The sequence below is a fragment of the Limulus polyphemus genome, unplaced genomic scaffold (genome assembly GCF_000517525.1).
Source record: "Limulus polyphemus unplaced genomic scaffold, Limulus_polyphemus-2.1.2 Scaffold151, whole genome shotgun sequence".
Taxonomy (NCBI): Eukaryota; Metazoa; Arthropoda; class Merostomata; order Xiphosura; family Limulidae; genus Limulus; species Limulus polyphemus.
The window spans coordinates 760,474-774,410 of record NW_013665761.1 but is presented as its reverse complement, the minus strand read 5'-3'; the positions used below and the strand labels follow the sequence as shown (position 1 = coordinate 774,410).

General features: G+C 30.8%; 1 protein-coding gene across 1 annotated transcript in view; it reads right to left on the bottom strand.

Moving 5' to 3' along the window:
• The window catches only part of LOC106476016 (hemicentin-1-like), a 209,307-nt gene that overhangs the window by 53,318 nt on the left and 142,052 nt on the right, over positions 1 to 13,937 (bottom strand). Inside the window, exons 3-5 of the mRNA XM_013936691.2 lie at positions 5,211 to 5,549; positions 2,177 to 2,287; positions 1,554 to 1,757 (exon numbers count right to left, since the gene is read on the bottom strand). Of these exons, the coding sequence (XP_013792145.2) occupies positions 1,554 to 1,757; positions 2,177 to 2,287; positions 5,211 to 5,549 (654 nt within the window). The remainder of the gene's footprint in view (positions 1 to 1,553; positions 1,758 to 2,176; positions 2,288 to 5,210; positions 5,550 to 13,937) is intronic.

Genomic DNA, 13,937 nt, shown 5'->3' with positions numbered 1-13,937 from the left:
ATATATATATATATATATATATATATACATTTATAAAACATATTCGATTTGACTAAAGTATCTTATCATAACGCATTTCTCATAAACAGAGAAATATGCTGAGAGACCTTTGCCAAATAGAAAATTCTTATGAAAATATACCAAACTCACTTAGGTGTCTAAAACAGCTTGCTGTTACGGTGCCTTCTTCTTCTTCTCTTAACAATCACGTGAATTTTACTCTTTTTTTTTTACTCAAGGGTATTGCCTAACGTTATTAGTTTAAAACTTGTATATTGTGATAATGCCATTGTCCATTTAAGCCTTACTTGTATGTGTGAGGCTGCAATTTGCAACCTTTAAGTGTTGTAAATTTTAAAATGGTAGAAATGCATCGTTATATTTTGTGTAACATATGTATACAGAACGGTTTGTTTCATTTTAACCAGACGTCTATGTATAGGTTTTGCAAATCATCGTCAGTTTTTGAGTACTTTTAATAAAATAAAGTGTTTCATATTTTGTTCCACTAGAGTCAAACTAGTGTTAGGACGGAGAGAAACCAAGGGAATCGAGAAAGTTTGAAAAGAAATAGATCTGATAAATCAAGTATATTTATCACCAGTATATATATGTATATATATATATCTGTTTGAAAAGAAATAGATCTGATAAATCAAGTATATTTATCACCAATATATATATATATGTATATCTGTTTGAAAAGAAATAGATCTGATCAATCAGGTACATTTATTACCAGTATATGTATGTGTATATATCTGTTTGAAAAGAAATAGATCTGATGAATCAAGTATATTTATCACCAGTATATATGTATATATCTGTTTGAAAAGAAATAGATCTGATGAATCAAGTATATTTATTACCAGTATATATATATATATATATATGTATATCTGTCCTAACCGAATCAAAAACTTTTATTTCAATTGTTTCAAATGTAATTTATGTTAAATGGAAATCAAGTCATATTTCTATCGCAATTGAAACGTGAATAAATATAATATATTGTATTTAAGTTTACTGATAAACCACAAATATTTTTGCTATGTATATAATGACCTTTAAATCCCGACATTTTTTTTATTACTAATATATAATATATATATCAAAAATATATTTATTTCTTCTTACTTAATCATTTAGTTGTGAGGTTACTGTGATAAAAAGCCATATAACGGTTATTGTAAATAGTTTAAATAGACTTGCACTATCTATTGTGTATCTACTATTAATGTCTGAGACATACAAAAATGTCATACTTGAAACGCGTACGAAAACCGTATAAATAGTTTTCTCCACAGTGAAATCTTTTATCTTCGCAAAATAAAGTACAGATACTAGCATCACTTGAAATGTTATCTGATAGGAATTAAAGCACTCCACGGATAAAATATTTCAACCCGACATTCCTGACAGTTTCAAGTGTATTTCTGATTCATTGACATCGACAAATATAGAAAACAAAACTTATTTTTGTAAAGACCGTAACCAAACAAGCCATTTCAAAGTTGTTGATAACTTAAATAAATAAAGCATTCAAAACTTACAGTTCATATCTACTGTAACTGAAGTTGAAAAAGGCGAAGTAAGATCATTATTGGAAGCTTCACAGATAAAAGCTGCCATCAGATCATGACGTTGTAAAGATGGAATCTTTAAAATGTTTCGCACGGTCGAAGAAGTTTTAATCTCCATCGAATTGTCTAACAATACAGATTCTCTCCACCATGTTACATTTGGTTGAGGATTTCCTGTTTCAAGAAGAAATAAAAAGACTTTTTTTTAAAGCCATGTATGTTAACGAGCTATGAATTTTATAGAGGTATTTAAAGTTACACAGCTTATAATATTTACATAAGGTGTAACTAAATATAGAAAATTAGGAAAACTTTAATCATTTTGTTTTTTACTTAAAGAAACTTCCACAGAAATCTCAGCTGTTCACTACATTTCTCAGAATTATCATTGGAGAAAGAAAAATTACTTTCTACAAAGCATTTTTAATTTATATAATATTTCTTGAAACAATTCATTTGATGCTAAAAATAACAACAACAACAACAAACAGTCAAGGAGTTCTATCAGGAAATTTTCTATATCATCTTTCATCCTTCAACAGTAAAATCTAGGTTGAAAAATAATTTTTTAACAGAATTATAGTGTTTCATACCTCCAAATACCTCACAGGATAGAGAAAGAGTGTCACCTTCGTTATAAGGTCCAATTAAACTTTGTTGAGCCTGACCAGTTTCATCACGAATAACTGGTTTACTTGGAAGAACTAAGAAATAAATATTAATATGTAAAACAAGCGATACCTGACCATCTGTCAACAAATTCAGTTTTTATGTATATAATTAATGCAGCTTTTAAAACAACAGATATCCATATTTAATTTTCATTAATTATGTCTCAGGCTACAAATCTTCTATTATATAGATAAGCTTTAATATTAGCCTTATTAGGGTTCTATTATGTTACAGATTTCTTTATTTACACAGATAATAGGAATGTTATACCCAAGGTAATTATAATATCGATTTAGTAATTAATCTTTGAGTTTTTATCGAACACTTTGACATTTTTTTAAGGAAACCCATTGTATATAATTGTTTGTTTAAACGTTCTCGTAAAAGAACTTATGTAAATCAATATATAATGCGGTAGAAAATCTAAACGATCGCAAATTTATTTATGAGTGTGTGTGGAAAAAAATAATTTTATAGAGTTATTGAAATAATTATGGACACACACAAGCGGCGCACTAGCAAGAGTCACAATAAAGCCCGTATTTAGTGGGCTTTATGTTATTGTGCCTAATCTCTTTATCCTTATTGTCACTTTGTAAAATATTGCTAATCGATTTTTGATTCAATTATTATCATACGAGTGCCATAATCTCAGAATATGAAAAATGCCATATTTAACATATTTCAATTCGTTGTGTATAAGAAAATTTCAGGTCAGGAATAGATGATTTACCCCAAATACATGTAACATAATTTCATGTGCACCTACAAATGATTGTTAATGTTGCATAATCTTGTAATGCCTGACTCAAATTCTTTCATTCATTTGATACTTCTCAAAGAGAAGCCTTTGATTTTCTGCAAGCACGATATTTAACGTAAGATCGAACATTTATTACTCAAGAATAATAGTAATCATGGAAGTAGGTTTCTTATCTTATTTTATCATAGTGAACAGAACTGATAATGTTTTCCATCACATGTACTAGAGATGATTTACTTTCAGGGTTACGAAATAGAAAAAAATCAATAGTGAAAGACCTGAGCTGTCACCTCAGTCAAGATTAATGTCACTTTATAATGAAAATGTAAACGCCTTTATATGATTTATTCATATCAGTAGTTAAAAATGCTAATCACGTCAACTGTATTTCCCTTTCGTCAAATACTCTCGTTTTATACGACTTCCAAATAATTACATTATTCAAGTTTATCTTTGTTAGATATGATTTTTAAAATAACCTTCACTAAAGTTCTGTTCTTTGATTTTCCACATTAATGTCGTAATAATTCCACTCTATATTATAGAAAGGTTGTCCAAATGTGAAGAATTTAGCAAATAGATATTGAAATTATATTAACAATATCTAAATTATATTATATGAGAAGCTACTATAAGAAAAGTAGAGATATTGCTATTTTTAAATATGTGTTGGATATTTAGAGTCGTTTAAAATTGTCAAATTCTCTTGAAATGAGCCTATACGTTACACAAGCGAACGTTTATTGATATATTTTGTTTTCATGGTATCTTTGAAAACCTCCATTTTTCCACTTTATGTAATAATCTTGAAACATTATTCATGAAACATGTAATAGAAATCTGCTAACATCTTTTTTAATGGAGAAGCGTTAAAGATATCTAGTGACCATAAACAGTTTCTCCTTGACCTTGATGCCATCTTACTATGTAATCCATAAATATGCTAACATCTTTGTTAATGGAGAAGAGTTAAAGTTATCTAGTGACCATAGACAGTTTCTCCTTGACCTTGATACATATTACTATGTAATCCAGAAATATGCTAACATCTTTGTTAATGGAGAAGCGTTAAAGATATCTAGTGACCATAAACAGTTTCTCCTTGACCTTGATACCATCTTACTATGCAATCCGTATCTTGTCTCTTGTATTGACAGAGTAACACGTAATTATTCTGAAAATTATATTACCTCTACTTTCAGTAGCTCAACATATTCGACGTTAGCCATTATATTGTGTTTACCTTGTACAAGGCATGACACATAAAAGTGTTGATAATTCTTACAAAAGTGTATGTTAACGTATTACTCCTTGATGTTTATTTAAGTAGCATGTCAAGTTGAAAAGTTTTTCAAACAAAAGACAAGATTCAAAATTATTTTTTTAAGTTATCCATAGATTTTTACACTGAAAGAATTATATAAAATTGTCCAAACATATGAGAAATCTCAGCTGGAGAAACCAGTAGTTTATAGTAAATTATTTTCAGTGAGACAGTGCGATCAAAGAGAATGACGTTTGTTTTTGATTTTTTAATACAACTAATGTAATGACCGAACATTATGTGTAGGAAGCCTTGTATACCTGTTAATTAAAGTCGTAGTTGACTAAAAACGTTTACTGATGATGAAAGCCGTTTCTGACGCTTAGTCAGATTTTTTTTTTGTGAGTGTAACACAGAGTAACGTTTTACAGAGTAATAATTCACTTACTTTGCTGTTAGAAACAAAACTGCGTATAATACTGAGGAACCAGTATTTCTTCCTGTACTTCCGTATTTCATGATAATTGACGTATAAAAACCCTGTATTAAGTTAATTACCCTGTACAGCTTGTTTTTCGACAAAGTTTCATACAGAAACAGCTGAGCAATCTATCCGAATACTGAATCATTGAAATCGTTTGATTGTTATATCAATACATGCACTAGCTGTCTACTTCATATTGCATAGGAGGGAGTTTATTGTAATGATATTATTTTCATTTGAATTGCTATTCCTATGATGCAGATCAAATAATATTTTAAGATATGTCTTATGGTGATTACTTCTTAAATTGCTTATAACATTATAAAATTACCTGGATTTTACACATTTGCGAGTAATGATCTTTTACACCTTTCAGGAACTTTAAATCATTATCTGATTTGTCTGAAAGGCGGAGAGAGCCTTAAAAATCTACCCAAAACACACCTATTAGATTCACCCCTACTTCCTGATATCGTGTTCTAGATTTGTAAAAGTCAACTCGACAGGTAAAGACTCCTTCATCGTCCTCTGTTACTGGATCGAGTGCTAAATACGCTGGAATATCCTTAATGTTGAAATATGCCCTAGATGCCATCTCATCACTTCTCCAATGTCTGCTATTACGAAGACTTCCCCGCCTGGCATCGAGGCTGTAAAGCGGGGAAGGAGATTTGTTATTGTACCAAAGAACAAGGGCCACTTCATCATTGGAAAATTCTGTGGTAATATCGCACGGTAGTTGAGCTGGATGTCCTACTAGTGTGTACACTTCTGTCCTCGGGACTGAAAATATACAAAAAATATATTAAGAACCATGTAACTTCATGATAAACTATGAGTTATTTTATTGCTTACCCAAAAGGCATGTTCGTGGCATAACATTTTTTATGACAATAAATCTAATCAGTACACTTAAACTCCATTCATCAAATTATCTAAAACTTTATTGTATCATAAATAGTGCTGTTAGGAAAATTCACTTTTCGCTAAAACAAATAACGTCACCCACAACTGACGCGAATTCTGTCAAAAACTTCTTATGTTTAATTCAAGCTCAACAGACTCAGGAAAAGTTTTGAAAGTTACATTTTTATTCACCTTAACAAAATTATTTTATTACGAATAAAAGTTGTGTATAAGGTTTAGTTGTCTCGAAATTATTCCGTTGAATTCTAGAGCTTATTGGTAGGTAATAAGTAGTGACTGTTACTAAGTAAGTGCGTCTCGAAGATGCAAGGATATTTTCAAAAAGTGAGTGGCGAAGCAGATGATACCAGCTTTTATAGTGGTGACGCTATTCTTAATAGTTTATATTGCTTTTGCAACTAAGAATAGTAAGGCAACGGCTTGTTGAATCAGCTATTACAATATGTCATTTTAGCATAAAGACCTCCAGATTTGTAGAGAACAATAAAATCGTTACATAGAAAGCAATGCGTGATATCTTAGATAAGAATGAAAAGTTTATATTAGTTGTCATTATATTTACGGGATGTTATTGAAATAATGTGTAGAGAACAACAAAATCGATACATAGAGAGATGCGTGATACTTTAGATAGGAATGAGAATTTTATATTAGTTTGTTGGTTTGTAGTTAAGCACAAAGCTACACAAAGGGCTATCTGTGCTCTGCCCACCACGGGTATCGAAACCCGGTTTCTAGCGTTGTAAGTCCGCAAATATACCCCTGTGCCACTGAGGGGCATTTATATTAGTTGTCATTATATTTACGGGATGTTATGAAAACACATACGTACAAACTTGAGATGGAATCAACTCTCATTGAATATCACCTTTTTATAATAAACTGTTCTTTACTTTTTTCTTCAAAATCTTCCCTTTCTATTAAAAATTGGTGAGTGTAATTGTAAAAAAAAATATATCTTCTAAATGATACTTTTGTGGTAATCTTTAAGAGAAGCTGAAAACTTATCGATATAAATTAATATTTCAAGCAAAGCCAAAAACTAATTAACTGGTTTACTCATATATTTTACGGTATTTTATTAATGAAGGTAATACATCATTTCAATCTGAGAGTCGTGGGTTCGAATCTCCGTTATATCAAACATGCTCGGCCTTTCAGCGGTGGGGGCGTTATAATGTGACGGTCAATCCCACTATTCGTTGGTAAAAAGAGTAGCCTAAGAGTTGGTGGTGGGTGGTGATAACTATCTGCTTTCCCTGTAGTATTTCACTGCTAAATTAGTGACGGTTAGCACAGATAGCCCTCGTGTAGCTTTGCGCGAAATTCAAAACATACATACATACAATACACCATTTAAACCTTAATTACTTATTATAGCAACAACACAGATATTTGGCTATATATTTTGGCTACATTTATTCAGACCACTTAGTTGGTGATTTCTTCCAATGGTCAACTCGTGTCTCCAAAGATAATACATTACTTGAAAATTGCGTATGCATAATCAAAATATACACAACTTCTTTGATGAACTTCAAAATTTTTGAAACGATCATTTCAAAATAGTTAATATCAGATAATAACAAGGCACCCTGTGGTTCAGCGGTACGTCTGGGGGCATATAACGCTAAAAATCTGGTTTTGACACGCGGAATAGGCACAGCACGTATAACTTATTATATAGGTTTGTACTTAATAATCTTAGTAAACAAAGTTAATAGCAATTTGCTAAATAACTACGAAAATTATGATTTTATAAGGTTTTTGTATTATTTTTTTGTTAAAAATGATGAAAATATAACATTTAAAAACTTTGAAGTATCTTTTGCGCTCTTTGAAATCAGCAAGTAACTTATATAATTCAAAACCTAAGTTAACATAAAGTTATATATGTATATTTGGAAGCTAGAGAACCGCGTTCGAATCCGTGCGATACAACAAAATATGCCCTGCACTTTAATTCTGAGTGCGTTGGAAGGGTAGTAATGCGCTGCAAACTGGATTACTTCTGTCTGGTAAGTAGTTTAAAATTATAGGCGGCGGAAGATAGCCGTAGTAGCTTCGTCACAAATATAATTATATATTTTGGCTAATTTTTCTTATTTGAATTTCTAATTTATGAACAAGATAAAATAAGATAAATTAGCCGATCGTTTAACCTTAGTTTAACGGATGGGGTATTGACCGCATCAGCTTTTCAAACACATTTTTCAAACACATTTCTGCACCAAATTACTTGTGAGTCAATGACTTTCTTGGTTAGAGGGTTCCTAATGAAAGTCGAATAACACACACACAAAATACAATCAATATTGCACTTGATCGCACTAATTATTGTTGGGTGTCTTATGTATTTCACTTAAAAAGTGAAAGATTTCGCCCAAAATGTTTGATCAATTCTTTACAATGAGTGTTATAACAGGTTATGATTTGTTTGATTAAAAACAAGTCCGTAATTTGAGGGTTAAGAGTTAGTATCTTTATGTTAGAGAAAACAAGTAAACAAAATAAGATGGATTTTATTGATCACCTAATAAATGCAACTGAAATTATTTAAATATCAGTAAGCAATAGTAATTAATGTGGCTGGTTCACACTGTATTACGTGCTTTTGTTTCAGTAAATTGTTTATGTGCTATTCATTGTTAAACGTCTAACTTAACAATGGATTCTCTGAATCATCCTTACGACAGGAATCGAGCCCCAAATTCTAGCATTATAATACCTCAAGCGTACCGCTGAGCTGCTCGGGGGGACTTGTTTCAGTAAACAGAGATTTACTTATTAAGTTTGTTTGTTTGTTTTTAATTATGCACAAAGCTACACAAGAGCTATCTGTGCTCTGCCCACCACGGGTATCGAAACCCGGTTTCTAGCGTTGTAAGTCCGCAGACATACCGCTGAGCTACTTGGGGGACTTGTTTCAGTAAAACAGATTTACTTATTAAGAATAGTATTCGATATTTTTCTCGATGTGGTTAACCTGGAGAAAGTAAAATTTTGGTCAAATAGTAAAATGTTTTTTTAAATAATCCAGTGATGAAGTGATTGCTAAATAATTAAAAGCTAGAAAAAAAGGCGTTTTCTAGACATTTTGCTGAGATTTAATGAGAGTGTAATATCGTATTTCCCGGAGTTTTATAAGGAAAAAACGCTTAAACGATTTTCCCTAGGGTAGAATTATATAAACATACAAATTACATTTTAAGACAGATTTTTTAAACGTACAGTTGAACTGAGGATAACGAAATTAACGTACGATATTTATATGTAGATACTGGAAGAAATGGTACTACTGACTGAAAACTATGAATGTAGAATACAATATTTAGTTTCCCAATACACAATTACCTTTTACGGCCCCGTTACCTAGTATTAAATATTGTGACAATTCCAATAGCACTTTAATGAACGAAATTATACATCTGAATCAGTCTATATCTTCTTGCGTTTCTAAATGTAAAGCTTTTGACTTATATATATGCTTGTAACTTGGACTTCGTTCACAGTCATAATAAACGGAAAACTACAGTAACTTCTTCTCTGTCTATCTGCTGGAGATAGATATGTTCAACATTTAACATTTGATAACGTAGACAGACTTTATCATATGATATGAAAGGAATAAAATGTTTAAGGAAAATTCAATCCATCTACTACTATTATTTGCGCATTTCATTTTGATTCTGTTTTCATACACTAACTGAGATTAGTAAGCATGCTATTTGAGGTCTATACTTATCTCTGAAACATCCCCTCGGTGTCGCTTCTACAATATCACTGATAACGTTTATATTGATTGGTTCATTACGATACTGTAGCAGTCATTGTTTAAAATCTGGGAAAATCCATTACTCACTAGTAGATTCAATTCCTCCAAAGAGATTATCTGAAGGTTTTACATGGTTGACTTACATGATCTGATTTAATTTAAAAAAAAAGTCTAATCAAACGGCTACATTAAGCACAACGTAAATGACAAACTATATAGGAAGATTTCTGAAGCGACGAAGGTTGCCGTTGATCTATCATTTTATGCCACGGTTGTCGAAGAGAGCAGTTAATAATCTACCGTCCATCTGATACTACAGACTAATCGAAATTATATTTTCTGTGTCGTCAACTAATATTACTCAGCTTGTGATGGTTACATTCGGGGACATAAAATAAGTTGGATTAATTAAGTTCTCGGAGTTAAGAGGGAATGTGATAAAACGTGTTTCTAAACACATTTACTTTTCTCTTTACAATTTGGGTATAATAAAAATACAGAGTTTATTAGTGTTTAGAATAGGAACAAATATATACATAGAATTTTACATTGAATGTATGATAATGCATATGCGAAATGTGGTTGATTTAAAAGAATATGTTTGTTTAAAATCTGACATTTTTTCTTTGTAACTGACTGTTAATTTATTCTGATGACACACACACACATATATATATATATGTATGTATACCACTACTCAGAATCATAATTGACTTAACAATGACACTCCGTGTTCTTACGTTGATTTAAAATAACTTTAAACGGAAAATTTTAAAATACAGAACTACAATTTCTTTCTGGAGGGAAAATTTGATATAGAGTTCACAATTGATAAGAATCAAAATAAAACAGGGCGTCTGAAAACTATGTTCTCGATATGTAATGTAAAAAAAAAAGTTGAGACTGTCCAATGAACTAGTAGACCATAGAATAATGACTCACATATTTACAGTAGAAGTGACGAGCCTATATAGGAGACAAAATCTGCGATGTACAACAGGCACACGTAATATACAATGAAATTATCATTACATCATTTAATAACAACCTTTTCAAGTCAAAATTTACATAATACATTAGATCAAAGGCATCTGTCTCATTTCATTCTCTTCAAAACTATGTTATTTAAAAATTATTTAAGACTTGGGTAAGAGAAATGTCTTGCTTAAATGTTAAATTTTGCTTAAGAAATTTTCGCTTGTGGATTCTAGAAAAGAAAGACAATTTTATGAAACTGTGCTAATGTTTGTACAGCAGGTGTGTTTGATTTTATTGCTAGGTGACTTTTGAAACGGTAAAATAATTGCCTCTTTTATTTTCTTAGTAGATCGGCAAAACTTGTTTTTTAAAAGAGTAACGCCCTCTGTAAAAAGTTGTTTTGACAATGTGAAGTTATAAGAAAAAATAATGTAATAGGTGGTACTAGAAATATCACGTAATCCTTATGGGTGATATATGGCATGAGGAGATCCTGCAGAAGAAAATGTCCACCCTCACTGGAGTCTAAGCCTAAAGACTGCTAAAAGAAAATGTTGTCTCCTAGTTTATATCTTTAATATGAGATTCACACGAAAATTATACTAGTATTCCTATGATATATCAATCGTCACACCATCTTCAGAACTAAAAAAATACAATTGCGTTGTAAATGGTATTTTTAAGCAATTAATAGTTTTCTTCCTATCATTTTTACGTGTTGACAAATATCGTGAATCTAAAAACAATTATTTAAATATCATTTGATTATTTTTTACTAATTTCGAAAGTTTCACTGCATAGAAATTTAAATTGTTTGTTAGTTTGCAATTAAACACAAAGCTACACAATGGACTATCTGTGATCTGCCCACCGCGAGTATCAAAACCCAGTTTATAGCGTTGTAAGTCCGCAGACATACCGCTGTGCCACTGGGGGCTACTGATAAATGATCTGACGCGTAGAACTGCAAGTACTCAGTAATATTATCCTACTGAATATTTTATTAGTATACTGTTCAATTTGGATAGTTTTTGATTTTGGATAATGTTATTTAAACATTTATGTGTATTGGTATTGTACATCATATCGCTCCATTTATTACAATAGGAGAAATACCAGCCCGGAGGGCAGGTATAACTGCTAGTTCCTGCGGAAGGGTATTGGGCCTTTGGCCTTTTCTGGAATTTTCTGACAATTCTACAACAATATACTCATACTTGACATTCAATATGTTCACCATGCATGAGAAAATGGATTTTATTGAAATTTTAGTTTAAAATGAGCTATCATCACAGAGTAGATTTTATTGAAGTATTTCTTTGTAGACGCAGTTATCAATGAAAGTGCCTTGCTTTTCTGTTGCAACAGTCATGAGATTTTCACTAAAGAAAACAAATAATTTTTTTAAGTTTGTTTTTAGATTGTTTTATATTTGAAGCCTACTCCTTTTTGTAATTTTTATTGGTTAAATCTAAAACATATCATTTTTGTAAAAAATTTAATTGTTTTATTTATTGCTCAGCCATAAAAAAATACTGCCTAGTTATAAAAATATTACCCAGTTATGATCGATGATGATCGGTGCTGTAGTTTTGCAATTAACAACAAACAAACTTAAGTAACATATATTCACGTTTTACGCATGTGCAATTTAATATGCGTTACAAAACAATATACATAATGCATGGGACTCAACTTAGACACAGTAAACATGGTATTTACGCATGCACCATTTCCTATCCAATAAAGATGTTGTTGTTTTAGTAGTGTAAAGCTACATAACGGTGCCCTCCGCTGGGAATCGAACTTCGAATTTTAGCACTGTGAGTCCGTAAACTGACAGCTGATACTCTGAGGGGGGGGGGGCTGCAATAAATAAAATCCTAACTCGATATCATTTTATGTAAATATGATAACGTGCATTAAAGGTATTAATACTATTACATGGTGTGTCAAATCCAAGCAAAGACAAACGTGATTTTCATATCTAAATGCTGCCAGATAAAATGAAAATCGTTCTAAATGTATTTTGCAAAATCCATCAACCTAAAACTTCAGAATGTAAAACTCAAAGCCTATAAAAACACTGTTGCTCCAGAAATACATGTATAATTAATAATTAAGTATTACGTATTGAGAAAAATCACATTTTTATTCGTACTTGGTTTACACACTAATATATAACAAAATTCTGAAACTAATCATATTAAGGCAAATGGGCAAAAATGTGATATTTTTTTTACAAACTACAAAATCCGCAGAAATCTAATGAATGGTATTAATAGAGTAAATGAGAGAGTTTAAAATAACATTTTTTTTTCAAAGTATTTTGATAGCATTATATCCTTCAGTAAGTTGTGTCTAATTGCAGTAGTTTTATATGCTACCAGGAGAAAACATGCGTGTTTAGTCAAGAGTTCTGCCTAAATGAACAAGCTGATTGCATAATAATTAGTTTTACCAGAAATTTGATTAGACTGTGATGTTTAGATAAGCTTATGACTACTGTTCGTACTCTTTGTAAATAGCAAAGATAAAGGAATATATATATATATATATTAGCCACATAAGTTTACATAATATTATGAAATAGAAAACAACTAGATGTACTGTGCAACTGATAATGCATTATTGCTACTCAAAGTAATCACAATAAAAAAATCAACTAGGAGAAATAAAACATTATAAGATACGCTAATAATATGAGATCCAAACAACGTTTTGATATGTAATTAACATTATACAATGCTACACGTTTTTCTATTCACTGCTGCCCTTCTTTTTAGAACTGCTTTTTTTTGTTGGTGTTTAACCATAACCTTACATATGCATGTAATTATATATTTCAAACACCCTAATAGCAATGTTTAATCATTGAAAAGTCAATGTTCTTAAACAGTAGCTAATGGACATATTTGTCATTAGCTCATAAGAATATTAACAGTCTTGGACTTCATTCATTTCTTCTTCTGTCTAATATAAAACTTATCACTCAAGGTTTGCACAAGTTAAAAATAGTACGTCTGCTTTTAAAGTGATATCATAGTTAGCAGGAGTTACAATCAAATAATGATTTGTGGACGCTATTTCTAACTGTTAGACTGATGTATTATTATATGGTAATAATAAGCACAATGGTTATCTTGGCAATATGCAAATATTTATATTGTTATATTTCATAAATATTACCGACAGAATTGTCTTCACAAGTGTTTGTAAGTTCATAAAGAAAAGTCGTCATGCTCTCTTGTAAGAAAACTACTTGATCGGTTATTTTCACCAATCTTTAGGAATCATATCATTCCTAAATGATCATTGATCATTATATAAGCCTAACCGTTCAACGATCTTTCTGTCGTATTGATGCAAGGACATTTGTAACTAATTTATTTTTCAATTCACCTAACAGAAATAACTTTATATTGCATCGTTGAAATCATTATAAGCTGTTAACAGTGACCTAAGATGCGTCGGAAACATCTTAGCATGTG